Here is a 26,784-nt window from a genome sequence, read left to right as displayed (position 1 = left end):
TGATTTTATCTAAGCAGAACGAACTCAAAATGAGGTATATTTCCTCACTACTAGAGATGACAACGGGGTGGTCTATCTCGATTCCCGCATAATGCAAAAGCAATTGAAAATAAACAAACGTTTAAATTTTTAATATCCATTTTTATTGGATTTTCTTAGGTTTGAGTATATATGTGGATAATTTACACTTTTTTATAATTTTAATTTACTTATATTAGTAAATAAATTATATATTAAATTTTTAATTATATTTTAATTCAAACAATATATAAATATAATGAATAATAAATAAATAAAAAATAAAAAATTAAGAATTCAATTATATTTTAAAATTTATTATTTAACTATTAAGTTAATTGATTTATATTTTTGAAAATTATAACAATAAAATCTTTATAAAATTGGTAATATTGTGTATATATGTTGAGACAAAATTATAAAAAAAAATATAATAATGATGTGTATAAATATAATTTGATATCTATTTTCACTTAAAAAATTCGAATAATACCTATAGTTGATCAAAGTCAACATAAGTTCCCCCGGTACCCACAACCACAAGTATGAGATTATTTGTTATGCCTACTCAATAGTGATTGAGTGCACACTATTTTGTAACTTTACTAATATAGTAATATAACTAATTTAAATAAATCTTTATGGTTTTATACTTTATCTGTATTTGGAACACGTGATTCTTAGGAAAATAAAATCTTAAAAATCATAATTCTTGTGAATATATCTAATATGTTTAGTTAGTCTTAATATTTTTTTAAGAATTAAAAATTATGTAAAATACATAATTAAAACTTTTTCTACACTTGGAAAAATTATATTTCTATCCCTCACTTTGAGGATGTGTTTTACGGAAGGTGAACTAAAATTGATTATCAGAAATCATAGTTTACTCAGGATTTTTTTTTATTAATGATATTCTAAACATAAAAATCATAATTTCCTACTTTATAATTTATGAAAAAACAAAAACTTTTCATTTACCAGACTTGGGTCGCGCTAAATAAATTGGCATGGTATTAGTGTGGACAAAACTCAACATCTTGGTGGCAGTGGCATTACTTAAGTAGTTTTGGTTATAGACTTATAGTTGACCTCCGAAAACTCTATTTGACTGTAGAATTCTCGAATTGTGATATTTGATTCAAACTAACCACATCAGTTTCATAGTCTTAATAGCTACATTAAGATTTAAGAGAGACTAAACTAATTATTATTATTAAACTAACTACATCAGTTTCAAAGTCAGAATAGTTACATTAAGAGAGACTAAATTAATTATTATTATTATTATTACTATTATTATCGAACTTAAATATACTGATGATAGTGTAAAAGTTTTATACACATTGTATTTTTTAAACAAAATATACACATTGTTATGCGCGGTAAAATTGATAATTTTTAAAATAATCATTTTAAAAATCATGATTTTTTATTGGTTGATAATGCATGGAAATTATACTATTATTATTAATTATATTCGTTTACGAATGGGCCAAAGGCCCAAAACTCCAGCTAAAACCTGGGCCCTGTGCATAGAGGTAGCCGGTAGGGCACATTCCGAGGGGTCATTATCCCAAATTCGTTCATTCATAATTTTCAAATCCCATAGCGACAAACAAGTAATCATCATCGTTTTCATATTTTAGAGAGAGAGAGAGAGATTGTGCGATCCACGAAGGTGCGTTTTGATAATCAACCAAGTTGCAGAAGCGATGGATCTGGAGGTGGCAGGGCGGCACGCGATGCTGTTCGACGACGACGGCATGGCGGCGTTCGTGAACTCAGCGGAAGCTCTGGTCGAATGGAACTCTCTTTCCATCGACCGCTACGATGTCCGCCATCTTCTCTCCGCTCCCCTCCCCCCGCGCCTCAAGCGCCGCCCTCCTCCGCCCGAACCCGACCTCGATCACCAGCGCTATCTCGATCTCCCTTCCTCTTCTGCCGACGATGAACAACAACAAGGTAACCTCATACGCAATTCCTCTATACTTTTTACTTTCTAGTTCCTTCCCTTTCTTATAGTTGATTTTCCCCAAATATGATTCTGTTTTATTTGGAATTGTGTTGGTTGTTGTGTTTTATATTTTCACCACGAGAAGCTATGGGAGCTTTGGTTATTGATTTTGTTTTGGTGCGTTTTTATTTGATCTTGTTTTATGTTCTTCCCTGGAGAGAAGTTGGGATGTTTTGTTAGTGTTCAAGGTTAATCCTAATTTGATATAGGCTACGGTGAGAAGAGTTCAATCAAATGGAAGTAGTTCTGTTTAATTAGGTTCGAGGAAGTCCTTAGGAAACTTTGGGAGTGAAACTATGGTTTTTGATTGAGCTCAGCGGTTTAAGATAAAGTTTTTGTTGCTTCTTTGTGGGCTTTAGCTAGAATGTTTCGTTGCATGATGAAAGGTTTGCAATGAACATCTTATTCAACAAATAAGCTTGCCTTCGTAATCTTTATTATTGTAACAATGAGGACTTTTATTTTTTGTTTTGTGACATATTGTGATGTGTGTATAGAGCAAGGGCTATTAATAATCAGTCACGGGTAATTCTCTAAGGTTTGTCTATCAAGTTTGTTCAATTTGTTCTCATCATTTTGACACATTGATATATTTGGTTAGACATGACATTTAGTTGGGGCAACTAGGTGATGGTGGGTTGTTTGTTGGCTAATGACTATCAAAACACTTTTTTTTTTTTTCCGTGGATGTTGGAACAACATTTTTTTTATCCAACTTCCACTTGAGTCTATGTCAAGTGTTTTTTTTTTCTTCCGACAACAACAAGCTCCACATTTGCAGGTTGGAATTTAATTTGCTACAGTTCCTGTGTCAGAATACTAGTTAGGATGTTTTCACCTGGCTTCAATTTAAGTTTGGCGTTGTGTTGCAACTACTGTTTTAGCTGGATAGTTTTGTTGTTATTGAGGATTATATTATATCTGATTCTGATGAAGAATGTCACCTTTTTGTGTGTAGATTATGGTTCAGATCCAGTGAGTTCAACTGGCTTTCATGCTGTCGCCTTTACGTATGGAAATTCTAATGTGTCCACGGAGACAAAGGACAACGATACCAAGTCTAGTTTTGATCCTAAATTCCCAGTACCAGAAAGCCTACTCAATAACCTGGTGAGTGACCTCTGTCTTAATATATACTTTAAATTGTGTGGTTTTCCGATGTTACTAATTTAATTGACCTTTCATTGTTTAACCAATGTGATTAGGTGATAATTGTCTAGGGTACATATGTTATTCTAAGGCTTACAATGTCTAAGTTTCAGATGCTCGGAGCATAAATGGAGTTCTTATGACTCAAGGTAGCCATTCACAGGCACCTTGATTCCTTTTGATGTCATGAGAAGGGGCCGTGCAGGTGGGATTAGGATGATAGAAATTTGTTGATTCCTTCTTGAGAGCAAATGGGATGATACATGCCTTCATAAAGTTCTGTTTCTTGATCTTTATCATTACCAAATTATATGTGAGGTTGTCTTGTGTTTGTTTAGTAAGATACAAGTGTCTAAATATTCTGCTCGGCTAGATCCTTTTTAAATTATTCTGCTTGGCTAGACCCTTTTTAAGTTTATACTTGTACTAATTTTGAAATTCACATTTACTGATGAAGAAACATTTTTTTTTTTGTTTTTCTTTTCCAGCCTCCAAATGAGAAAGTACATCAGATTATTTCACGGACTGCAACATTTGTCAGCAAACATGGAAGCCAGTCAGAAATTATTCTGAGGGTGAAACAAGGAGACAATCCAACTTTTGGATTCCTGATGCCCAATCATCATCTTCATGCGTATTTTAGGTTTCTTGTTGATCACCAAGAACTTCTGAAAGTTGACAAAGATGATGGAAGCTCAACTGAGGACATGAATAGGACTCAGGGGCTTGATCAATCAGGTGGTGCATTGTCTTTGCTTGGATCTGTCTATGGATCCGGAGAGGACGAGGATGGTACAACTGAGAATACTTGTGATGTTGAGAAAAAAGAATGTGAGGGAGCTGTTGATGCTGTTAGTAATTATACTTCTCCAGGAATAGATCAGGCAGAATCTTATTCAGATGTGGCCAAGAATGATGGAGGCATTTCTAAAAATCCAGTACCCTCTTTGAAAGAAAAAGTTCCTGTCATAAAGCGGAATCATTCTATCAGTACTGTTAAGACTGCTACCACAGCTAGAGCAAAAGGTGATGGCTTGGATTCAGTATCTAATGCACAGAACAAGTCACAGACTTCTGTGACGATTACTGCTAAGATTGAACTCCCAGTTGTTAAACCTCCATCTGATTTAAAGAGAGCTATAGAGAAGATAGTTGAGTTCATCTTAAAAAATGGAAAACAATTTGAGGCTGTTCTGGCAGAACAGGATCGACCTCATGGAAGGTTCCCGTTTCTTCTGCCATCTAATCGATATCATACTTACTATCTGAAAGTTCTTCAAACTGCTGAAGAGGTGTGTTTCTCAGAATTATTAACATTAACTTATTTTTAATTTTCAATTTATGTGATTCAAATTGTTCCCTGAGAACTGAGAAATTAGCTGCACTTGCACTTTACTACCTTGTAGGATGTGATCGATGTCACTCAAGATTGAATGCCTTCTACCCTACTCTTCCCTCCCCTCTAAAGCAAAAACATAATTTAATTGACTGATATTATCACCTGCAAACTTATCAGTACCCTAATGTTGGTTATTCTCATTAGTCATTGATCATGTTTGTATTTCTGTCCGTCATGCAAATTTGTATGCATGTGGCATGTATGCTCTGTATAGCTATAATGCCTTGCCATGTAGTTGTGATAAATTATGGATTATTGAAACAGTCATGGTTATTTTTATTCAATTTTGCCTTTCAAAGATTCTCCTCCATGGAATTCAATTTTTGGTAATTATTTTATTTGGGTTCTGGAGGGATTTTGTGCACCTTGTGTATTCCATGAATTATTTGGGACTGATTAAGGTATTGTTAATTTTGACTTTGAGCTGCTACTTACTGATCTTCCTAATTGTTTACAGTCTAAGTTACTAGGCAAGGGCCACCAGAAGCACAATCCAGCAGGTCGTACAGGGGACAATAATACTGCTGTACATGAAGATAGAGACAATCTTTCACATGGATCTATGGCTTCTGATCTACCATATGACATGGACCGAAAAGAAAAGTTCCAGATGATTATTGGCAAGTCTAAGAAGGATGGTCAAGATCCAATTCCAAAAGAGCAAGCTCAAAACACAATTAGCATGGATGCAGCAGCAACTGCAGCTATTCTTCAGGCTGCCACTAGGGGTATTAAAAACCCCAATTTGGAAGCTCTTACCAAGACATCAAGTGGTAGTGGTCAAGGCCTTGGAAGTGATGGTGGGTGTTTGTCCAGCTCTGGGACTGGTAGTCTGTATTCATTTCAACCACAAGGTTTTGTTGAAAATCAAAACCTGAATGTAAAGGCAAAGGCTAGTGCTTCTGCCCCTTTTGCCAAGGCTATTGCAGAAAAAGTAGCTATTGCAGCAGCAGGTGAGGCGGACTCCTCTGAAGCACACATGACTAAAGAGCAAAAGCTTAAGGCAGAGAGATTGAAACGAGCAAAGATGTTTTCAGCCATGCTAAAAAGTGGTGTTGGAGCAAGTGAACTATCACGAGCTTTATCAGTCGAGCCACCAGGCTCTGGAGTTTCAGGTTCAGATGCTGAGACTGGGAATCTTGTGGGTAAAGAAAGGGAAGGAAGTTCTGTTCCATTTGATGTTGATAATTCAGATAAAAGTCAAAAGTCTGAGGACAAGCTTTCTATTGATAATAATTCAGATAAAAGTCAGAAATCTGAGGAGAAACTTACTGATGATAATGAACGCCGGTCAAAAAGAAAGTACCGTTCAAGATCTAGTAGACATGAAGAGGAGGAAGAAGAAAACAAAGATAGGAGGGATCACAAAAGATCCAGGAAAAAACATCACTCTCATCGCGCTTCACACCACAATCGGGACAGGCATAAGCACAAGAGAAGACATTCCTCCTCCAAAGACAAATATTCTTACAGGGGGACCAAGCACGATAGCTCCTCTGATGATGAACATCATCGCTCAAGGCATCATCGTACGATAGCTCCTCTGATGATGAACATCATCGCTCAAGGCATCATCGTCATAAATATGATAGCTCCTCCTCTGATGATGAGCACCACTCTTCCAAACAACGACATAGGGATGATAACTTGTCAGACCATGAGCATAGACATTCTCGCCATTCTAATGAAGATTATAGTTCATCTGATGATGAGCATAGGCATCGAAGCAGAAGCAGAAGTGTAAGGCATAAGAGCAAATCTCATGCTGAAAGAGAAACAGAGCTGGAGGATGGGGAGATAATTATGAAATCGGAAAAGTCAGTAGTAAGTGGTGAAGTTGGACGTGCTAGTAGGGAGGCTTCTGAGGGATTATCTAATGCAAGGGCACAATCTCAAGCACCTGAAATAACTGATGTTTCTTATGAGCTTAGAGCCAAAATTCGAGCCATGTTGATGGCTAACTTGTAAAAGCTATATGGGGCTGACAATAATTGCATTGCTTTAACTTCTTTGGTAATATCATAGTCCATTGCTCCAACGGAAACATCCTGAATTTTTTCGTAATAACTAAAAGAATAATATTTAGAGTAGTCTACTAAAATTAAAAGAAACGGTTAGGTAAAAATTAATAATAAACGTGCAAAATTTGATTCTTTTTTTGCAAATTGCGATAACGCATAAATTTTATGATTAAGTTGGTATGGTAAAAGTAAGTATTGAAACAAGTGATATAATTACAGGAAAAATATATAGATTATAAATTGGTTAAATTGGAATATTAAAACCATATAATGAACTATAATATTTTTAGTAAATAAGTTTTTAGCATTCTTATTTATGTTCAAATCACTAAAATAAAACATAAATATATAATGGTGTTTGGTTGATCTCTTCTGTTTTAATCTTTTTGTATTTTTATTTTCTCAATCAAAAGGAATTGTGGAATCTCGGATATATTTCATGTGGCAAAAAAAATTGATATATTTCAAACAAAACATTATAATCTCGTGAGTAAATTATTAGGATTTTTGGAAAGAAAAAAAATCTAAAATTCTGGAAATTTTTGGACGGTTTAAAATTAAAGACCGAGACTTATTTTAAAATTATTTATGCTCTTATTTTACTCAAGGTATTATGATATATTATAACTTACTCGAAGTATTTCAGTGGCGGGCATTGAACTATGTAAATGACATCGTATTAGAACACTATATAATTCCTCTGTTGCCAAGAACCCTAGCTTTCCTTTTACTCTCTGTCACGTTTGTAGCTTCGCAACGCCACCGTGCACAGCCCAGTCCTCACTCTCCCGGAAAACCCTAATCAGCGCATCGAATATTTTCAATTGAAGTTTATGAATAGTTCCTCTAAATCAAAAGAAATCATTGAGTAACTATATTTTATTTAGTTATATAATTTAATTCATATTATGTTTTACATATTTAGTATTTAAATATCTCGCAAAACTAGAGCATATGTGAGCATTTCGAATAAATATTTATCTATGAGCATTTTATATTAGTATTTTGATTATTTAAAGAGTTACACACATGAATACTCTTTATTTTTGGGTAAAGAAGACATGTTCTTGAATGTTTACGTTTAATATTGTGATTGTGTCTAAGCTATAAAATAGCAACAAATAAACAACGATATTATTCAATGATAAGTACTACGAATCACTAAACTCTTTCAGCATTATTCTATGTTTTCCAACAACAAAAAAAGACTCCAAAAGCAATTGAGGTTTTGAAAATGGTTGTGACATCATAGTAAATATAAATCAAATGCTTTGTATCAATTGGAAATGGTAGTTTTAATTAAATCAAGGAACTTGACTTTCCTATTGAAATTCTGCTGTGCTGCTATTTTGTGCTGGCAAGACATTGAAGTTTGATTCAGCTTTTGTCTATGGGACTTGAAGCTTTTGACAGGCAATTTGAGTTTGGACATGGGCAAGTGCAATTTCTGTACTGTTGATTTGTTCATATAATTTAGATTTTGTACTTATTATATTTTTTAATGTTCCATTCAAGAAAACCACCTGGCACGTACGACAGACATCAAAACAAAAGAAATTTTAACTTCAACTGCAACTAAAACCCCCCAGTATTATTATAGCTATTGAAGCTGCAACTAGCTCGCTTGCCCTAAACTGATTATCGGAGAAACCAAGTAAAAGAGACTCCTACTATCCGGAGACTGATATATTATACTGTCTTGCCTCACTGGGAACTTCAAGCATTATATATTCTACGATAAAATCCAGAGAGATAGCTCAGATTCTAATCTGGTAAAAATTCCCCTACATATGTACCAAAATACTCTTTCATATTATTATTTAGAGTAGGCAATGGGCTATTTTTTTCATTCCCATATTGACTTTTGATTCACATAAATCTCAACATTCTAAATTGGGTTAAATAATATTTTCTCATTATAGAATTTCAAGTTTCGAGTTTTAATTCCTATAATTTTTCCTTATTTTTTAGTTACTTGTTTTATCATGACTAGTTTTTATGGAGTTAATTTTTTGTCGTTTTGGTGTCTATTTTTAGTTCTTCTGACCAACTAATTACTGTATTTTAGAAGCACTTAGCAACTAATTATGATGAATTATTTTCAAATTTTTTATGTATTTAATATGTCCTTATGTTTTAATTTTTTTGTAACATATTTTAAGATATTTGGATAAAAAAATTAACTTACTTGAATGGATGATTAAAAAATATAATAAGTACAAAATCAAAATACAATGTTATTCAAGAATTATTTTTCCATTCAAGATGAAAATAAAATAAATTAGTAAAGTAATTATCTGACACAAATTTGTTATTTGGTTTATATTTTACAAAAACATTAAAAATATTTATTTACTTACTTCTATATATGTGTGTTACAAATTACTCGTTTCCTTTAATTTTCATGTGATATAGACTAAGTGTCTTGATTCATATGGTCCTTTCTCTTTTGAGACTTTAAGTTAAAAACTTTCCTTTTGCATTGTAATATTTTGAAAAAGTAGCCGTTATGATTCTACTATACAAATATTCTTGGCAACTAAAACATCAAATCTTATGCAAGATATCCTCCCTCTCACAATAGTAAAATATAGAAGAGAATAAATCTTTCTCGAATGCCAAATATTTTCCTTTGATTTCATTTCTTTTTTTTTAGATTTGATATCACTATGTCTGGTAGGTGTGCAGCTTGCAAGAATCAAAGAAGAAGATGCCCTTCAGATTGCATTTTCTCTCCATATTTTCCTGCCAATGATCCTGAAAGATTTGCTCGTGTTCACAGAATCTATGGTGGCAGCAATGTTGGAAAAATGCTTCAGGTGTTTTAAATATAGATAACAATATTTGACGTCAATGTGTTAATGTTAGTCTATAATATGGAAAAAAAATATCAATATTAAAGTTAGAATATGTCATCCAAAGTCAATAAGATTATGTTACTAAACAACCTTTGTACATTTTGATGTTGCAGCAAATACCATCATACTTACGGGAACAAGCTGCAAATTCTTTGTATTTTGAAGCACAATGTAGGATTCAAGACCCTGTTTATGGATGTGCTGGGATTATCTCTAAATTATATGAACAAATCAACAGTACAGAAATTGCACTTGCCCATGTCCAAACTCAAATTGCTTGTCAAAAGCTTCAAGTCCCACAGGCAAAAGCTGAATCAAACTTCAATGTCTTTCCAGCACAAAACAGTAGCACAGCAGAATTTCAATGGGAAAGTCAAGTTCCTTGGTTTAATTAAAACTACCATTTCCAATTGATACAAAGCATTTGATTTATATTTACTATGATATCCCAACCATTTTCAAAACCTCAATTGCTTTAGGAGTCTTTTTTTATTTTTTTTGTTGGAAAACATAGAATAATGCTGAAAGAGTTCAGTGATTCTTAGTACTTATTATTGAATAATATCGTTGTTTATTTGTTGTTATTTTACATCTTATACACAATCACAATGTTAAACATAAGCATTCAAAAACATGTCTTCTTTATCCAAAAATAAAAAGTATTGATGTGTGTAACTCTTTAAATAATCAAAATACTCATATAAAATGCTCATAGATTTTAATTTTAAAATATTTATTCGAAATGCTCACATATGCTTTTGGCGAGATATTTAAATACTAAATATGTAAAACATAAATATAAATTAAATTATATAACCAAATAAAATATAGTTACTCAATGATTTCTTTTGACTTGCTGGCTTGCATGAGTCTCAGGGAATGGACACAACTTCATCATTTGCTAACACATTAAATGCAGCCACTGCTGCTATCACAGCATATATACCCCAATTTCACTGAAGCTCTTGTGGCAGCTATAACATCTGTCATGGGGAGTTCACATTCAAACACTAATGGCACCAATAGTACAAGTGGAGATGAGCAGTGCAACATAAGACTCGTTAATTAGTTTTGTTGGTGTCATTTCCTTTTGCAAATTGGTTTAGTTTTGATCGTTTTCATATTCAACATAGGTATAGAGATTTTTATTTAGTCAATGTCATGCATACAAAAGGATGTTACATCGGATGAATCACTATATTATAATCTTTCATTATTTGAGATTGATATCTTAATAAGGCATTCAATTTTTTAAGTTGTGTTCAATAGCATATATCGCTAACAAAACATTTTGCAAGCTTTATGAACTTTATTGTACAAACAAAAATGGCATGTTTTTAATTCTTTTAAAATAGCCAAAACAATAATATTAGTGTTTTTAGGAAGTGTTTGAACAAGTGAACAACTACATTATGGGTTTTTTTTTGTTTTGCTTTTAAAAGAACTGCATTATGGTTAGCAATTCTTTGAGCAAATTTTATTATAGTATTTTAATATAAAAATTACAAACAAGTCTTTAAAACCACGGGCTCATTTTTAATTTGAGTATAATGGGTTTAGTTCCTATATTATCAACCAAAGTTAAAATCATCTATAATATAATTTTAAGATATTTACTATAAAAAGTAATAAACGTATCATAACATGTGATTAAAGGACAATTTAAAACTTTTTTATACTCTTGATGGATGTATTATTTATTCTTTATTATAAATTTTAAAGATTTATTTGAAGTTTAATAAACATGTACAAGATAAAAAAATTTACACTGATCAATTAAAAATAATCTTTGACCAAAGCAATTAAAAGTTTGTTGAAATATTTATTATAAAATTCAAAAAAATTGTTATATATGATAATTTGTAATTAAGTAATGATTATTATCACCTTTTCCTTTCTCCCACTTTAATCCTTTTTTAAAAAGAAAATCTAAATAAAGAATAATGGTTGAATTAATTATGATACAAATTATCTTAATGATGACGCATATTACCTTTTTTAATTAATTGTGATATGAATTACCTTTTTTATTAAAATTTAAATTAATAATGATATAAATTATACTTTGTAATTGTAATCAAATTAAATATGATTTAAAAATGATATTAACTACTATTAAAAACGGTAAGTTGTCTCTTAATTAATTTAATCTTAATTTAAAAATAATAGTTTGTATTACAACTTATATTTATAATTAATTAACAAAAAAATTATAAAGAAAAAACACAGAACATAAACATAGTTTTGTTAAGTAAAAGAGAGTAAAAAAATACATAATAAAAGCATGATTTCCTTGATAATTTTATTTTTGTTTTGTTGCGCTCCCTCTTACGCAATGGAGACATGATCTGGTTGTGTAATTTTTCAGAATAATGTTTCAATGAAAAGGGTGCTTTTGGAATAATGTCATTTTTAAAGCACGTGGGGTGTAAATAGTAAAATCGGGAGTGAGTGGCAATTCCTAACAAAGGTTTACTTTTAAACCAGGTCGTCTCCTCTTATAGCCTACACACATTGTTCCTTCTTGCACGGTCGCAACGCTGTTTTGTAGCCGTTGTCTGCCTTCAAAATAAACAAAACTACTCACTCCCCACAAATAACCTTCACGGTATTCTATTTCTTCTCTAAACTTTTCGTTATTTCTTTCTAGAAAATCTGTGTTGGATTCATCATACTTCCTCTGTTTTTTTTTTTTTTTTTGTGTTATCATCTTCAATAGTTTTTTAGTCCGGATTCTTCTGCCGTCTATTCTGAAGCGTGGTTTTTAAAGCATATACCTTTATAGTCAAGTGATTCCTCTTGTTTCTTGGCATAGAAAAAGTTATTCCATTCAAACCAGCTTAATTAATGTTATCTCTTTTTTTCCAATATTTTTTCAAGTTACTTGCATGTCCTTTTGCTTCCTATATTGAGAGTTGAAGGATTTGAAACTTGAGTATGCAATTAATGGTTATTTGTGCGCTTCTGTAATAACATATAAGCATTTTGTCTTGTGTAGCCACTCCAATAGAACACAATGAGTGCTGCTTCTTTGCTATTCTCCTGCTCTATGCATGTGGGTGTATCTCATCCCAAGGTGGCTGCAAAACCCTCTCCATGCTGTTTGCTCAATCAGCCATGGAATCATTTAAAGTCAAAAACACCATTTGGGCATTCAGGAGTCTTTGAAAAATCTAAACTTTCGCATAAAGGTGATGAGATTCTGTGGAGGGCGGGGGCCCTTCAAGTTGAAAGTGCACCCTCCTTCTCTATGGGCCAAAAATTTCACCTTCATGATGTGATTGAGGCTCAGCAATTTGACAGAGAGACTCTCAATGCCATATTTGAAGTTGCAAGGAGCATGGAGAGCATTGAAAGCAAGTCATCAAGGAGCCAAATGCTAAAGGGTTACCTCATGGCTACTTTGTTTTATGAGCCATCCACTAGAACTAGGCTTTCATTTGAGTCTGCCATGAAAAGATTAGGTGGGGATGTTCTCACAACTGAGAATGCAAGGGAGTTTTCGTCTGCTGCTAAAGGAGAGACGCTTGAAGGTATGTCCTTTCAATTAACAATGCAAAGTTTTGTTAGTACTTAGTGGGTTCTTTCATTGTTATTCTATCTAAAATTGGAGTTTCATAGAACTTTACTTCTTGCAGATACTATAAGAACGGTTGAAGGTTACACTGATATAATTGTGATGAGGCACTTTGAAAGTGGTGCTGCCAAAAGAGCAGCAACAACTGCTAGCATTCCTGTAATCAATGCAGGGGATGGCCCTGGACAGCATCCCACCCAGGTATGAGGAATTTGCCACAATAAGTACAGATTAGAGTTCTAATGCTTCACATAGAATGTCAAGTAGATATTATCATAGGATGATTTATTTTTCAAAGTAATCTGGAGTCTATTGCCCTGAGCTACTTTTTGACTGCAGAGATTGCACCATTTCATTTTCATTGGTAGCATCTACCACCTTTTTGTTAAAGCCATGAATTAGCATTGAACTATGATAGATAAGCTTTTGCTGCTGAGCAATTTTGTGGAAGAATAACTATGTGTGTCTGGTAAGGCATCATGGTCCTCATGGGCATGGTTTTGGAGATCTGAATTGAAGCTACTGACTGTGTGGCTTTTGCATTATTTGTTGATTTGAACTGATTTGTTCCCTGCCAAATGTATTTCCAAACACAGGGAAAATCTACTTAACAAATTTGTTTCCGTGACTCACTACTCCCAATCAAATTTTTTAAGTGTATTACACTGCTACAGAAACTTTAAAACAAACTCCCTTATTCTGCTGATGCTGTCTCGTGGTATTTGAAACTGAAAGGACCACAAGTTGTCCTTATAATTTCTTAGGAGAAGTTGATTGGGTAGAAGGGGCTTACAATGACCTATGAATATAAAATGAATTCTTTTATGAGACATACCTTCAAGGCTTCGACTCAAGGAATTGTATCTTTCTCTTTCTTTGGGAAAAGAAATTTATTTTCAATTAACCAAAAATGCGCCAAAAACCAATTGAAGTATAAATCTAAATGCACAGTTCCATTTTTCTAGTGAAGTGCTTGATATCAAGGATTGAAATGGTAGCTTCCTTTGAGTACACACCAGTTTCCTAACCAATGGTAACAATATATTATGGACTTTTCAATCTGAAGGTTCCTTCGAGTATACTTTATTATTTAGGTACATACCTTATATATTTTACTAGTTTATTTACACTTGACAAGATGATTCCATGTTTTATTTACACCAGTTTCCATGTTTTATTTATTGTTTGTGTATTTTGCTATATTTATAATAGTTTAGGTGGTAATTGGATGATATTATTTTTGTGTTTCAAAACTCTTTCTTTTTCAAACTGCTCAGGCACTGCTAGATGTTTATACCATTGAAAGAGAGATAGGAAAACTGGACGGAATTAGAGTTGGGCTTGTGGGAGACCTTGCTAATGGGAGAACAGTTCGCTCACTTGCATACTTACTAGCCAAGTATCAGGATGTGAAAATTTATTTTGTCTCTCCAAACGTGGTTAAAATGAAGGTAATTGTTGCAAATACTAATTATGGTTTCATGAGCAGGATAAGATGTTGGGAATTACAGGACAAAATGAGTTATGGATTTTTTTTTGTTTTTTCGTAGGATGACATAAAAGACTATCTGACATCAAAGGGAGTAGAGTGGGAAGAAAGTGCTGATTTGTTGGAAGTTGCTTCTAAGTGCGATGTGGTTTATCAAACTCGCATTCAGAAAGAAAGATTTAGAGAGAAAATTGAACTTTATGAGGAGGCAAGAGGCAAGTATATTGTAAATCAAGATGTTCTAGATGCGATGCAAAAACATGCTGTGGTTATGCACCCACTTCCAAGACTTGACGAGGTAAGCACATATTGCCATGTCATGTGATATATGTTCTCCCGATACGAATGCAAGCATTAAGATTAAATAAACTAAATTGGCCCCTTAACTTCATGCAGATCACAGTGGAAGTTGATAGAGATCCAAGAGCTGCTTACTTTAGGCAGGCAAAGAATGGTCTATATATTAGGATGGCTCTCTTAAAGGTATTGCTTCTTGGTTGGTAAGGATGCATTCACTTTTCGAAGTGAATCTGATGATCTAATGTCAAAAAATTTCAGTTGTTTTCTTTGTTTCCTTTCCTTGCCTTTTAGCATGTTTGGTATCATGTTGACGTAATTTCACAGTTAGATCAGAGCTGGTAGGTATTGCTTCTGCATCTTCTGGTAAATGGACGTGGTTGCCCATGTATCTACTGTGTTTCCAAACATAGTTAGGCGTCACAAATACAGTGAGAGGGAGAAATAAAATTTTCTTTTTACATGAGTAAAATTTCCTTGAAATGCATGTTTTTTCCACTTCAGTGCGAGCTACAGTCACTAACTTATAATATAAACAATCTAAATTATTATAACGTGGAAGTTTCTAACATCCATAACCTTGGTAATTTGTTATCCATAACAAGAAACAGGACCATGCTTCATGTGTCCCACGGAATAATCTGCATATCATCAAATTATGGATTCAACTTTGCTTACACCATCTAATTCTACTGATATAAAATGAGTAAAAGTTGAAACTCTAGAAGGAAATGCACAATCATTTCTCTGCAAGTCTTAACTTCCTTCAGACTAAGGTTTGAACTCTGCTTCCATTTCTGCAGACTATTGAAGTAGTCTTCGTATGAATGATCCTTTTATGAGAACGACCAAATCCTGCAGAATTGTTTGTTTTACTTATGATTCTTATGCTGCTTTTTGACTTGGTTGCCTTACGCTTATGTTAATATCAAAGTAGGGATTGGGATACGTGATGCAAGGTATTTTTTGTTCTAAATGATTGTGTTTGTGCGTGGTAAAGCTTTATGGAAATCCATGTTAGGGCGCGAGTTGCTATTATCGTAATAATTTCATGAAATTGCAAATCGAATATCTTTAAAATTAGTCTTTGAATGTTAATAAAATAGGAACTAAATTGATGGATATTTAATTAGCCGTATAATCAAGAAAACAAATAACGTTGACTACAATCACAAATCTGTAATATTCTAATTCATAAATACTTTGATGCGCTTGTCTGAATCATAAATATCCCTGAAAACTTTCATTTCTCAACGATGCTTAGTAGTAATATATAAATTTCTCGCTACGCCATTTGCAACGATGGCTATCATTTACCTTTCATAGACAAATTAATAATCTACGTACTACCATTTAATCTTTAGATGGTGAATTCCAATTAGGCATAAAGCCTTCACTGCTCCTTATAACATATATATAGCCTATGTTAGCCGGCCAATACTCCATAGCTATGGTGAATATTATGAACATAAATGCAATACTAAGATGAAGAAGACGGTTATGGAAGAAAAATATCAAAATAAAATTGTGGGTTTCATTTATTTATTTAAAATATTAGTGCTTCTTTTTATTTTACAGGTTGAAATTATTTGTTTTCATTTTATTAATTGTATGTTTATAATTGGTTGTGTGTAAGGATATGAGATGTAATTGGGTTTGTGTCCAAGAATACATGAGGTGAATATATGACCAATTTAACATTAAAAAATCCTACCTTTTATAATTATTTCCGGTGGATGAAAAAGAAGACGGGAGAATAAATGAAACAAAGACTACGGCAAGTTAATCATTAAAAAAATCCATCTAATTGATACTCTAATGATCCCTACACATGTTCTCACTACTCCCCAATTGTGAATAATTCATCATTTACCTTGATGTAGTCACTCAAGCGTTCTCCGTTATCAATTGTGGCATTGCTGGTGCTTCCTAGAGCTCCTCTCTCAGTTGCTTTGTTAGGGTTTCCTAATGTTAGGGAAAAGAAGAATGGATTGAAGCCTTTATTCCATGGTCCTACATGCAATGCATCTTTCTCCCTCCACAAACATTCTTTTACAAATCCCAACGGTAAAAACATACGGAAACGAATCTCGAACCCCATACCAAGATTTCAAAATAATCCAACGCTTAACAAGTCCGACATCATAGTTTTACCGAGACAGCCATGAGTTTCTTCGGAAAAGGAAAAGTTACAATGCGAATGATATTTCTCTATACTCCGACATGTTTTCGTAATTCCCAACGGTGAGAATGTTCGGAAATGATTTCTGAACTTGGTTATCAAATTTCATGACTATCCAACGGTGAATAAATATGAAATCGTCGTTCTTCTAAGACAAGTTTGATGGTATGCGGGAAAAAGAAATGATTTTGGGAAGAGGATAGGGGAAAACGAATTTGAAAGGAAGAGGAGACATAGAAGCTATCGTCAGTATGACCTAACATGTCTCTATTTATAACTAGGGTACTCACAACCTATCATTTACTTTATTTATTTATTTTTATTATTTTATAAAAAGAAACTCTATTTTATTCTCTATAAAATGAATAAATAAAATACATTTTTTATTTTCTCTCAAACCATTATTTTAATCAATAAAATTATTTTTTCTTATTTATTTAATTATAGAAACCTCATCATTTTTCTAAAACTCTATTTATTTATATTTTTCACTAAAAAATCTTTTTAATTTATTTACGAAAAATGAAATATTACAATTTCACCCTCTTAAAAGAAGTTTCGTCCCTAAAACTTTGCCAAAAGACCGATGAGAGAGAGATTACACATCTAGTTCTCAATACCAAGTAGTGGTTTTTATCACAACACTCATATGTTCTTAGCAACTAAATCCGACAATCCTCATTTACTCAATGACAGTATTTCATAAGTTATGTTTTTGTATGAGAGTGACATCTCAACAACAATAGAATGTGAATGATATACTATTTGGAGTAGGGTAATATCGTAGGAGACATTGATGACAATTTGAAACGAACAAACATACACAAGAAAACACGACTGACTATATGGTTGACTCTTTTTCAAACATGAGACGGTTCAAGAAAAAAAAATGAGTTTCATGATTCTCACATTCTATCAATCCTGGTCCACAAATGGCTATCGAGAATACATGATTTTCCTACCCTCGGGTCTAAGCCTCTTCCTTCAACGCAATCTTTCTCACTTTGGTATATTTGACTCATAACGCTCACTTAATTAGGTTCAAGAATTAAGGTTCCTTACTTAATACTAGCTGGGGGCCAATTGAATAAGCAAAACAGATCACTTCTCACTTTTGTAAACTTGTTCAAGCTTAAGGTTTAGTGGTTTACTCCTTATAGAAATTTCACCAGAAAGCTTAAACTTACTCGAGTCATCTATAACAAGAGTTAAGGTTAATTCAATAAATCCTAAAATAACTTTGATTCGACTACTAGTAAAGAGTGTCTCATCTTAATCTTAAATTTCTCCTCATCTCAAAATAATTTTTTATCCAAAAAGAATTTAAAGTCATTTGTCACCTAGACGTAACATACTTTAAGAATCATCATCATCTAACTAAAATACATAACAAAACTCTTAACACGAAACGTGTTATGATTATTAAATATTCGAATTGCTGTAAAACTACTGACAAGTATATGATTTTTTAACACATTAAAAAACAAAAACAAATTAATAACATTCGCATAGTAATTTTGATGTTGTTTTTTTCTTTGTTAAGGGTATCCTCTTGTTGCTAAGACACATTTATTTAATTACTTCATTACTACCTTAATTTACATTGTTTTGTGCACCAGTTTTTACTTCCACCTTAATAATGGATATTAAAAAAAATATAAAGAGGTATTATATATTTATTAATTACTGTAGATTTTGAGTATAAGTAATTAAGTTGATAACATAAGTGTTATTTCGGGTTCCATAATCTTATCATTCTAAGAATTATACCAAAATATAATTATAACTTGTAAGTAATTGGTAAAGTTATGATGATAACTTGCTAAAAATATATAAAATAAAATGAATTATTTAAGGAGATTCAAAAAATATTTTAAGAATATTTCCTTGCATATTATAAATATTTTAAGTTAATGGTTAATATTTAATTTTTTTTCTTTGATAACCCGGATAGTGAATTTTAAGAGCTCTTATGGTAAATTAAAAATAGGGAAATCAATTTAGTAAAATAAGATAAATAAGAGTCTTTTTTTTTTTACGATCAAGCCTTAATATTATAAAAAAGATAAATATATCGGTGTAATTAAAACAAAAAAATAGATATTTTAATGATTTAAGCCAAATCAAAGGATTTTAAAATAAATTATTTTGATCCTCTAATCTTAAAAATTTAATGATTATAATATAATGAGAGTGGAATGTTAGCAACAAGACTGTATAAGAGAGACTTATTTTATACCCCCCACCACTGCAATCTGGAACCAAGTGCCTTTTGATTAAAACTCCCTACCACAAAATGAATTCTTTAGCATTGTGTTCCCTTTGCCTGTTTCTCATTGCTCAGTCTCCTTGGTTAACAAATGCTACAGTGTTTGGTGATGGTTCCGACCTAATTGGCCAGATTTGCAATGAAAACCCAGAGAAGAAGATTGAATGCACGAATATTCTAAGAGCAGATCCTACAGTCCTGGGTGCAAAAAATCTTCTTCAACTTTCGGAGGCAATCTTGAACTTGGCCGTGAATAAGACAGAAAAAGCTGAAGATTTTCTAAAGGGATTGGCGAACACAACAGATGTTCCGGCCATTGCAAATTGTGCACTTTATTATGAAAATGCGGTTGAACGCTTTATGAGTTCTTTGCAAGTGTTGAAACACCAAGATCTTGAAGTGGCTAACTATTTGGCCGCCATTGCTGGTGATGAACCATCGTCATGTGAGACAGAATTGAGTGCTGCACATATTGTTAACCATGCAATTTCTGCTGTTAACCACCAAACAAGTTTGCTTAGCTATATTGCATTCGTAGCCACAGGGAAACTTCTAACAGTCGTTGCACCTTTAATCTAAACTGTCTTAGTGCTCTAGCATCTTCTTTGCGGGAGAGTGATTAATAAAAATTAAATTCCAAGTTTTCTGCTATTTGTTTAATTACCATTATCTTTTCTTGTTTCGTCGTGCTTTTTATAATACTCAATTTTATCTGCTTAATAAGAAATAAATATAAAAAATGAAATAAAAGGATGAATACGTAAGAAAGGTTTAAATAGTCATAATGAGTTTATGATCATCATATATTTTGATGAAAATATTCATAAATAAAATATTTCATTTCAATTTTATGATTTAAAAAAATCACATGTTTTTGTCTTATTTACCTTTTATCAATTATATTATTTGTAACACAACACCAAAGAATAATGGAGTTGGTGTTGTTCCTAATATGCCTTCAGTTTCTGCTGAGATGCCACCAAGCACCAACATTGCTAACACTGAGCTCCCTCTAACTCCCATCGTCACACTTAATTAATTTCAACTTCTTTCTAATAATCCAAAATCAACTTTGCTCACAAATAGGATTCAGGACGGATTATTATGCTAATAACCCTACAATTGACATCACGTATTTATAGAAACAAAAGGAAGCCAATTTTTTAATAAAAAAAATAACTTGTGGCGTTAACCATCCAACTGCAAGTGAATTTCCTCATAGTTATTAAAATGTGATTAATTAAATAGATGACTTTCTTTATAACTTTACCTGAACCCATACGTTTCAATTTGGCATTCTTTTTCCTCCCTTCCTTTCTCACCTTTTCGGCGGCCAATTTTATGAAGAAAAAAGGGTAACGTGATAAAATAATGGTATAAATATCCCTTATATCATTATAGGTAAATATCTTGTTTACTCATAACATATACCTATATTTTATTTTAGGCTAAATTGGAATAAAGGTACGTGCCCCATAATCCGAATTCTTCTATCTCCTGATGTTAACAATGTATATATAGCAGTCAAGTACAAATATTTTCTTCTCAAGACATTTAACTTTTTTTTCATCACATGAGAATTAAAATTAATTTTTGTTTATCTACTTTTATCGATATGGGATGAGAAAAAAACGTTCGTATCCAGCTACAAAGTTTATTTTATATCCTGGGGGAAGTTCTATTTTTCTTTATTTTATATTGAACACAACAGATGTTCCGGCCATTGCAAATTGTGCACTTTATTATGAAAATGCGGTTGAACGCTTTATGAATTCTTTGCAAAAGTTGAAATGCCAAGATCTTAAAGTGGCTAACTATTTGGCCGCCATTGCTGGTGATGAACCATCGTCATGTGAGACAGAATTGAGTGCTGCACATATTGTTAACCATGCAATTTCTGCTGTTAACCACCAAACAAGTTTGCTTAGCTATATTGCATTCGTAGCCACAGGGAAACTGTCTTAGTGCTCTAGCATCTTCTTTGCGGGAGAGTGATTAATAAAAATTAAATTCCAAGTTTTCTGCTATTTGTTTAATTACCATTATCTTTTCTTGTTTCGTCGTGCTTTTTATAATACTCAATTTTATCTGCTTAATAAGAAATAAATATAAAAAATGAAATCAAAGGATGAATACGTAAGGTTTAAATAGTCATAATGAGTTTATGATTATCATATATTTTGATGAAAATATTCATAAATAAAATATTTCATTTCAATTTTATGATTAAAAAAAATCACATGTTTTTGTCTTATTTACCTTTTATCAATTATATTATTTGTAACACAACACCAAAGAATATAACACCATCTCACAACTTTCATACATTTTGGTTCATTCTTTTACTCTGCTTGATTATTATTTTTATATCCAATGCTTTATTACTTGTCTGCCTATGTATTATTTTGCCGTATAGCTTTGTTTGTGGTCGAATGATTATAACCCTTTTTCCCGGTTGGAATGATGCGATTGATATAAATTAATTACCAATTGAATTTATGTTATGCAATTAGCATAAATTTTGTAAGATTTCTTAATTTGAATAGAAAAAAAAAATAGAGTTTAAAATAGTTTTATAAACTTTGAGTTATATTGATCTTATTATTTACCTCAATTACTATCATAGTACCACGGTCAATAAGTCACTTGCTTTTCAGATAGTATTCCCTAAATATTATACTTAGCAAATAAGCTCATATAACAAAGTGCATTATAAATGAGTGAAATAAATACCAAATATTAACTCTAAATCATTGTTTTTCCACTTCTGTTGCTGACATGGGTGCAACCCTAAATCAAATAAAATTTTAGTCTCTTGAGTTTTCAGTTCCACACTTCCACACGAACAAGAAGCTTCAGGAGGAAGTGGCGATAATCCCGTCGAAGAGGCTAAGGAACAAGATCGCGGGGTTCTCGACGGCATCTCCCTCAAGCTCCAGGAGGAGGAGCGCAAGCGCCGCATGGACTTCGTCCCCGGCCGATTGACGTCTCCGCCATCAACACCAACCACATCGAGGTCGACAAGGAAACCCACGACATGCTCCACTCCCTCGGTATCAACGACATCCCGGCATCACCCTCTTTTATAAATCCAAGACAATAAGTGTATCATAAGGAGATGAAAAAGCACCATAAATTGTACGAGACATATGGCCAAAATGTATTTATATATCATGAAGAATTTGGTATCCAAAGGACCAAAAGAAAAAGGGCAATGTTAACATGTGCCCTTAAGGCACATGTTAAGGAGTAATAAATGGCTCATGGTCCCACCTATTTTATTTTGGACAAAGAGAAAATTAACTTCAGTCAAATAAATATAAAAAAGTGTGCTTTTAATTTTTTTATGCCAAAATTACCCTCACTCATTTAACACATACTGTGTCTATTTTCTTCCTAGATTTTGTTAGTTTCCCGCTAATTTGTTCGAGAGTCTGTACTACTTCCACCACTTTGCACATTTCTTTTCAATTCCTCTCTACCACCATATGCTCTTATGAAAAACACATTGATAGATTGAATTATTAACCATGGATTTGTTTTTTCTTCAAAGCCCACATGCACAGTCTTTTCTTCGTAGCTCAAAGGCACAATATCAGGTACTTTTATCAAGCTTTTTTTTTTCTCCATTGCTCTCGCCAATCACATGTGTTTTTTGGACACTTGCAAAATATATATATATATATATATATATATATATATATATATATAGAGTTTTGTAATATATTTTTCTATTTATTATTTTTATTTGTAGATGATAAATAACACAATGGGTGAAGGTAATACTAGTACTAGAGATATGAGCACCATAAATAACACAATGGGGGAAGGTAGTACTAGTACTAGAGATATGAGCACCGATAAAATAAATGTTGATTTAAATGAATATCCAATTGAAGATATTTCTTTAGAGAATGGTTATTCAGGAACAGTTAGTGAACATTTTGATCATGATATTGTGGCAAATGATGTATTAGAAGTTGAGGAAATTGAAACTTATGAGAAAGAAAATATTGTGTCTTCTAGTCAGAATATTGAGATAAATGAATTTGCAGAAGAAGTTGATAGAGATGAAACTTATAATGAGACAAATATTGTTCCTTTTGTTGGTCAAATTTTTCTTAGCGAGGAAGAAGCATTTGCATTTTATAAGAGGTATGCATATCAGCATGGGTTCTCTGTTCGAAAAGGTAGATTCATCAAACGAAATGGAATTATGAGGAGGCGTGATTTTTTTTGCCATCGTGAGGGTAGAAGCTCGTTGAAAATCATAGAACCATTAAAAGAACAGAGAAACAGAGAATCAACAAGGTGTGAATGTAAAGCTTATTTAAGAATTTCATTGCAGAAGTCTCATGATATATTTCCAAGTGAGTGGCGAGTTACAAAGTTTGTTGTTGAACATAACCATGTTTTGCTAACCCAATCAGAAGTGCGTTTTTTACCGGCTAACCGAACTATCTCTGAAGATGATATTGAACGCATTTTCTTGTTAAAAGAAGGGGGGCTTTTAGTTAGACAATTGATGCGTGTCATAGAATTAGAGAAAAATGTGAAGCATGGTTATCTTCCATTTATTGAAAGGGACATTCGTAATCTTTTTGTGAAAACCAAGAAAAAAGTTGAAAGAAATGATGCCAAAGATCTTCTCAAGTACTGTGAGGATGCAAAAAAGAGTTGCTCTAAATTTCAGTATGCATATACACTTGATGAAGAGAGAAGGTTAGAGCATATTTTTTGGTCTCCTGCTTCTTGCTCTGATTGGTACCAAAAATATGGTGATGTTGTTGTGTTTGATACTACATACAAGGTCAATTCTTATGAAATGCCATTTGGGATTTTTGTGGGTATGAATAGTCATGGGAAGACTGTACTTTTTGGTTGTGCACTCTTACGAAATGAAACAATATCTGCATTTCGTTGGTTAATGAAGGTAACTTCTAAGCTTATTATTATTGTTTCTTTAATGATGGTATCTTAGTTTCTAATTAATACTTTTTTTAACGCTTCTAAATTTTCTTTAGACTTTTATATCTTTGATGAAGAAGCCACCAAAGACTATACTAACGGATCAAGATCCATGGATGAAAGAAGCAATTTCAAAAGACTTGCCATCAACAAAACATAGTTTTTGCATATGGCACATCACTTTTAAGTTTAGTAGTTGGTTTAATGCTATACTTCGGGACAAATATTCAAAATGGTGTTCTGATTTTTACGAGTTGTATAAATTGGAGACATGTGAAGAATTTGAGCATCAATGGCCAAAAGTTGTTGCTAAGTATAACTTGCAGTCAAATAAACATGTGAAAGGATTGTATGAAATCAGGAATTACTGGGCACTCGCTTATCTTCGTGACCATTTCTTTGGTGGGATGACAACTACCGGAAGATCAGAGAGTATTAATGCATTTATTAAAAGATTTATAAATTCTCACACAAGTTTAAGTGACTTTACAAAGCAGGTATGGTGTAATTGCCAATATATTAGTACTTTTCACTTCTAATCTTATACGTTGATTAATTTAAATTAATTTCAGGTTGATGTAGCGATTGATGATATTAAGCAAAAAGAAGACCATGACATAATGTTAGAAAAGTGCAAAAGAATTAACTTGAAGCTTATGTCACCCTTGCAAGAGCAAGCTCATGGTGTTCTTACAAGATTTGCTTTTCAGAAGTTTCAAGAGGAGTTTGAAAGGTCCACCCAATATTCAATTCATCATGAAAATGGTAATGAATTTGTGTTGCGGTATTATAAAGATGCTAATAGTAGAAAACACATGGTCTTTTGGGATGGTAAAATAGCTACATGTAGTTGCAAGTATTTTGAGTTTTGGGGTATATTATGTCGTCACATTCTCAGTATTTTTCTTCATAAAGATTGTCATGAAATCCCTTCTAACTACTTGCCGTCACGATGGCGGCTTCAAACATCACATGACGATGATGAAGTAGATCCCCAACAAGTCAATGTTGTCTTTGAGGAACAAGTCGATGTTGTTCACTGTCCTCCACCTTCCAAAACAAAAGGTCGTCCCAAACGAAGACGTCTTAAAGGTGGAAAAGAGCTATCACATAACATGAATACTTGTGGATTGTGCAAAGATGTAGGACATAATATTGTTACATGTCCTCTAAAAGAAAATACTCAATTTTCTGGTCACACAAACAAGAAGAAAAAAATTTGTAAAGATGCAAATTTAAATCCAATTCTTCTTCCAAAAGTTTAGGTACATATTTTTTCATTTCATTTATTAAATTCTTTAGATTTCTAGTTTAATATACTTTTGTAGGATTATGTATATCCGATAATTAATAATATTTTATTTGTTTCTACCCTTTGTTTCTAACAGGAATATGTTGGCAATGTAGCATGTGGAATGATACTTCATAGTTTAGAAAAGAAAGCTGATGTTGGCATAGGCATGAAGGCCCTGGATCTATTTTTTATGAGTTTTTTATTTTAATTAAACATTTGAACCTCTTTTTGGATATTTTTTGTATTGGAATGGTATTATTTCATTTGAATTGCTAATATATTTTGAATTAGTTTTTATTATTTATTTAAATTAAAAAATTCCAGCAATGTTAATGAAGGGATGAAAAAATACTTTTATTTTGCAAAAGATGCTACGCAGGTGCTTCATACTCAGTAAAGAGACAAAAAAGTCAGAAAAAAAGAAACTCTTCAGTTTAGCAATTTTGAGGCGCGTGTATTTAAAGTAGGAAGTTCAAAAGCACACTATGTGTGTCATATAGTTGAGGGTAATTTTGTCTTTAAATTTTTTATGAGACACATTTATGATACTGTTTTTTCCAAAGTATAATAAGTGGGGACCAACCATCATTTATTACACATTAACATGTGCCCTAAGGGCACATGTTAACAGCAGCCAAAGAAAAAAACTATCATGTCAGTTCATGTCCCTACAACAACTAAACTTCTTTGATTCAGCATTAGAAACTTACAGTAAACTGAGCATGAACACCTCGAAGATTTTCTTGCTTCCATGTTTCAGGAAATACAAGATGAAAAAGACTTTGATTCACCTTGTTGAATTCCAATTATACAATCAAGGAAGCCCGGTAATACTTTTTCACCATATTCGATATCAAAATTAAAGCCTGCATATCTAATATAGGTTTAGAGGAAATATGTTCACAATGTACTACAAAAAAAAAAAAAAAGACTTCTATCACTTATCAGTTTATTATCATCCTTCAAGCACATCACCCGACCTTTACTTTCTTCAGAAGGAATACTTTAAACATTTGATTCATCTTGATCAATGGTTGTTGCTGAGATGTCAAGGACAACAACATCTCCAACCTGTGAACAGCAAAAAAAATGTAGCAGCTGGCTAATTTTGGGTTGGCTGGTCGAAATTATTAATACAAATATCAATTATCAAGATAATAAATACATACCAAAGGAAATAGTGTCTGTATGAGAGTTATTTATTAGTATAAGATAGTAAAGATACCATAAAAATTAATCAGTAAAT

At 32.5% G+C, this 26,784-nt stretch overlaps 4 protein-coding genes across 4 annotated transcripts; all 4 read left to right on the top strand.

Annotated features, from left to right (window-relative positions):
• Positions 1 to 1,607: 1,607 nt before the first annotated feature.
• On the top strand, positions 1,608 to 6,621 carry LOC114385480 (splicing factor, suppressor of white-apricot homolog). Its single transcript, XM_028345586.1, is given in 5 exon segments — positions 1,608 to 1,983; positions 2,994 to 3,145; positions 3,673 to 4,476; positions 5,041 to 6,106; positions 6,109 to 6,621. Coding segments are annotated over 5 exon segments (2,715 nt in total). The 5' UTR covers positions 1,608 to 1,733; the 3' UTR covers positions 6,552 to 6,621.
• Positions 6,622 to 9,273: 2,652 nt separating this feature from the next.
• LOC114385208 (LOB domain-containing protein 24-like) lies at positions 9,274 to 9,910 on the top strand. The gene is made up of 2 exons (XM_028345228.1): positions 9,274 to 9,423; positions 9,576 to 9,910. Exons 1-2 carry the CDS (start codon positions 9,274 to 9,276, stop codon positions 9,855 to 9,857), a joined length of 432 nt encoding a protein of 143 aa, XP_028201029.1. The 3' UTR covers positions 9,858 to 9,910.
• Positions 9,911 to 11,938: 2,028 nt separating this feature from the next.
• On the top strand, positions 11,939 to 15,302 carry LOC114383133 (aspartate carbamoyltransferase 1, chloroplastic-like). Its single transcript, XM_028342734.1, has 6 exons — positions 11,939 to 12,070; positions 12,461 to 12,995; positions 13,101 to 13,240; positions 14,317 to 14,490; positions 14,590 to 14,826; positions 14,925 to 15,302. The coding sequence occupies exons 2-6, from the start codon at positions 12,479 to 12,481 to the stop codon at positions 15,030 to 15,032; spliced, it is 1,176 nt and encodes a 391-aa protein (XP_028198535.1). The 5' UTR covers positions 11,939 to 12,070; positions 12,461 to 12,478; the 3' UTR covers positions 15,033 to 15,302.
• Positions 15,303 to 19,303: 4,001 nt separating this feature from the next.
• On the top strand, positions 19,304 to 25,561 carry LOC114385207 (protein FAR1-RELATED SEQUENCE 11-like). The gene is made up of 6 exons (XM_028345227.1): positions 19,304 to 19,787; positions 20,988 to 21,234; positions 22,104 to 22,329; positions 23,031 to 24,209; positions 24,301 to 24,741; positions 24,817 to 25,561. The coding sequence occupies exons 1-6, from the start codon at positions 19,304 to 19,306 to the stop codon at positions 25,507 to 25,509; spliced, it is 3,270 nt and encodes a 1,089-aa protein (XP_028201028.1). The 3' UTR covers positions 25,510 to 25,561.
• The last annotated feature ends 1,223 nt before the right edge of the window (positions 25,562 to 26,784 follow it).

This window comes from Glycine soja, chromosome 14 (genome assembly GCF_004193775.1).
Source record: "Glycine soja cultivar W05 chromosome 14, ASM419377v2, whole genome shotgun sequence".
Classification (NCBI taxonomy): Eukaryota; Viridiplantae; Streptophyta; class Magnoliopsida; order Fabales; family Fabaceae; genus Glycine; species Glycine soja.
Note: the sequence above shows the minus strand (reverse complement) of the source record. Positions and strands in the feature narration are given on the sequence as shown.

Excerpts from the sequence above, each read along its gene's own strand:
- LOC114385208 (XM_028345228.1), top strand. The coding sequence starts at position 9,274 with ATGTCTGGTAGGTGTGCAGCTTGCAAGAATCAAAGAAGAAGATGCCCT. Across the intron at positions 9,424-9,575 it reads ATGTTGGAAAAATGCTTCAG|CAAATACCATCATACTTACG; the intron begins GTGTTTTAAATA and ends TTGATGTTGCAG.
- LOC114383133 (XM_028342734.1), top strand. The coding sequence starts at position 12,479 with ATGAGTGCTGCTTCTTTGCTATTCTCCTGCTCTATGCATGTGGGTGTA. Across the intron at positions 13,241-14,316 it reads CTGGACAGCATCCCACCCAG|GCACTGCTAGATGTTTATAC; the intron begins GTATGAGGAATT and ends CAAACTGCTCAG. Across the intron at positions 14,827-14,924 it reads CACTTCCAAGACTTGACGAG|ATCACAGTGGAAGTTGATAG; the intron begins GTAAGCACATAT and ends AACTTCATGCAG.
- LOC114385207 (XM_028345227.1), top strand. The coding sequence starts at position 19,304 with ATGAATTCTTTAGCATTGTGTTCCCTTTGCCTGTTTCTCATTGCTCAG. Across the intron at positions 19,788-20,987 it reads TGCTGTTAACCACCAAACAA|ATGTTCCGGCCATTGCAAAT; the intron begins GTTTGCTTAGCT and ends TGAACACAACAG. Across the intron at positions 24,742-24,816 it reads TAAGTGACTTTACAAAGCAG|GTTGATGTAGCGATTGATGA; the intron begins GTATGGTGTAAT and ends AATTAATTTCAG.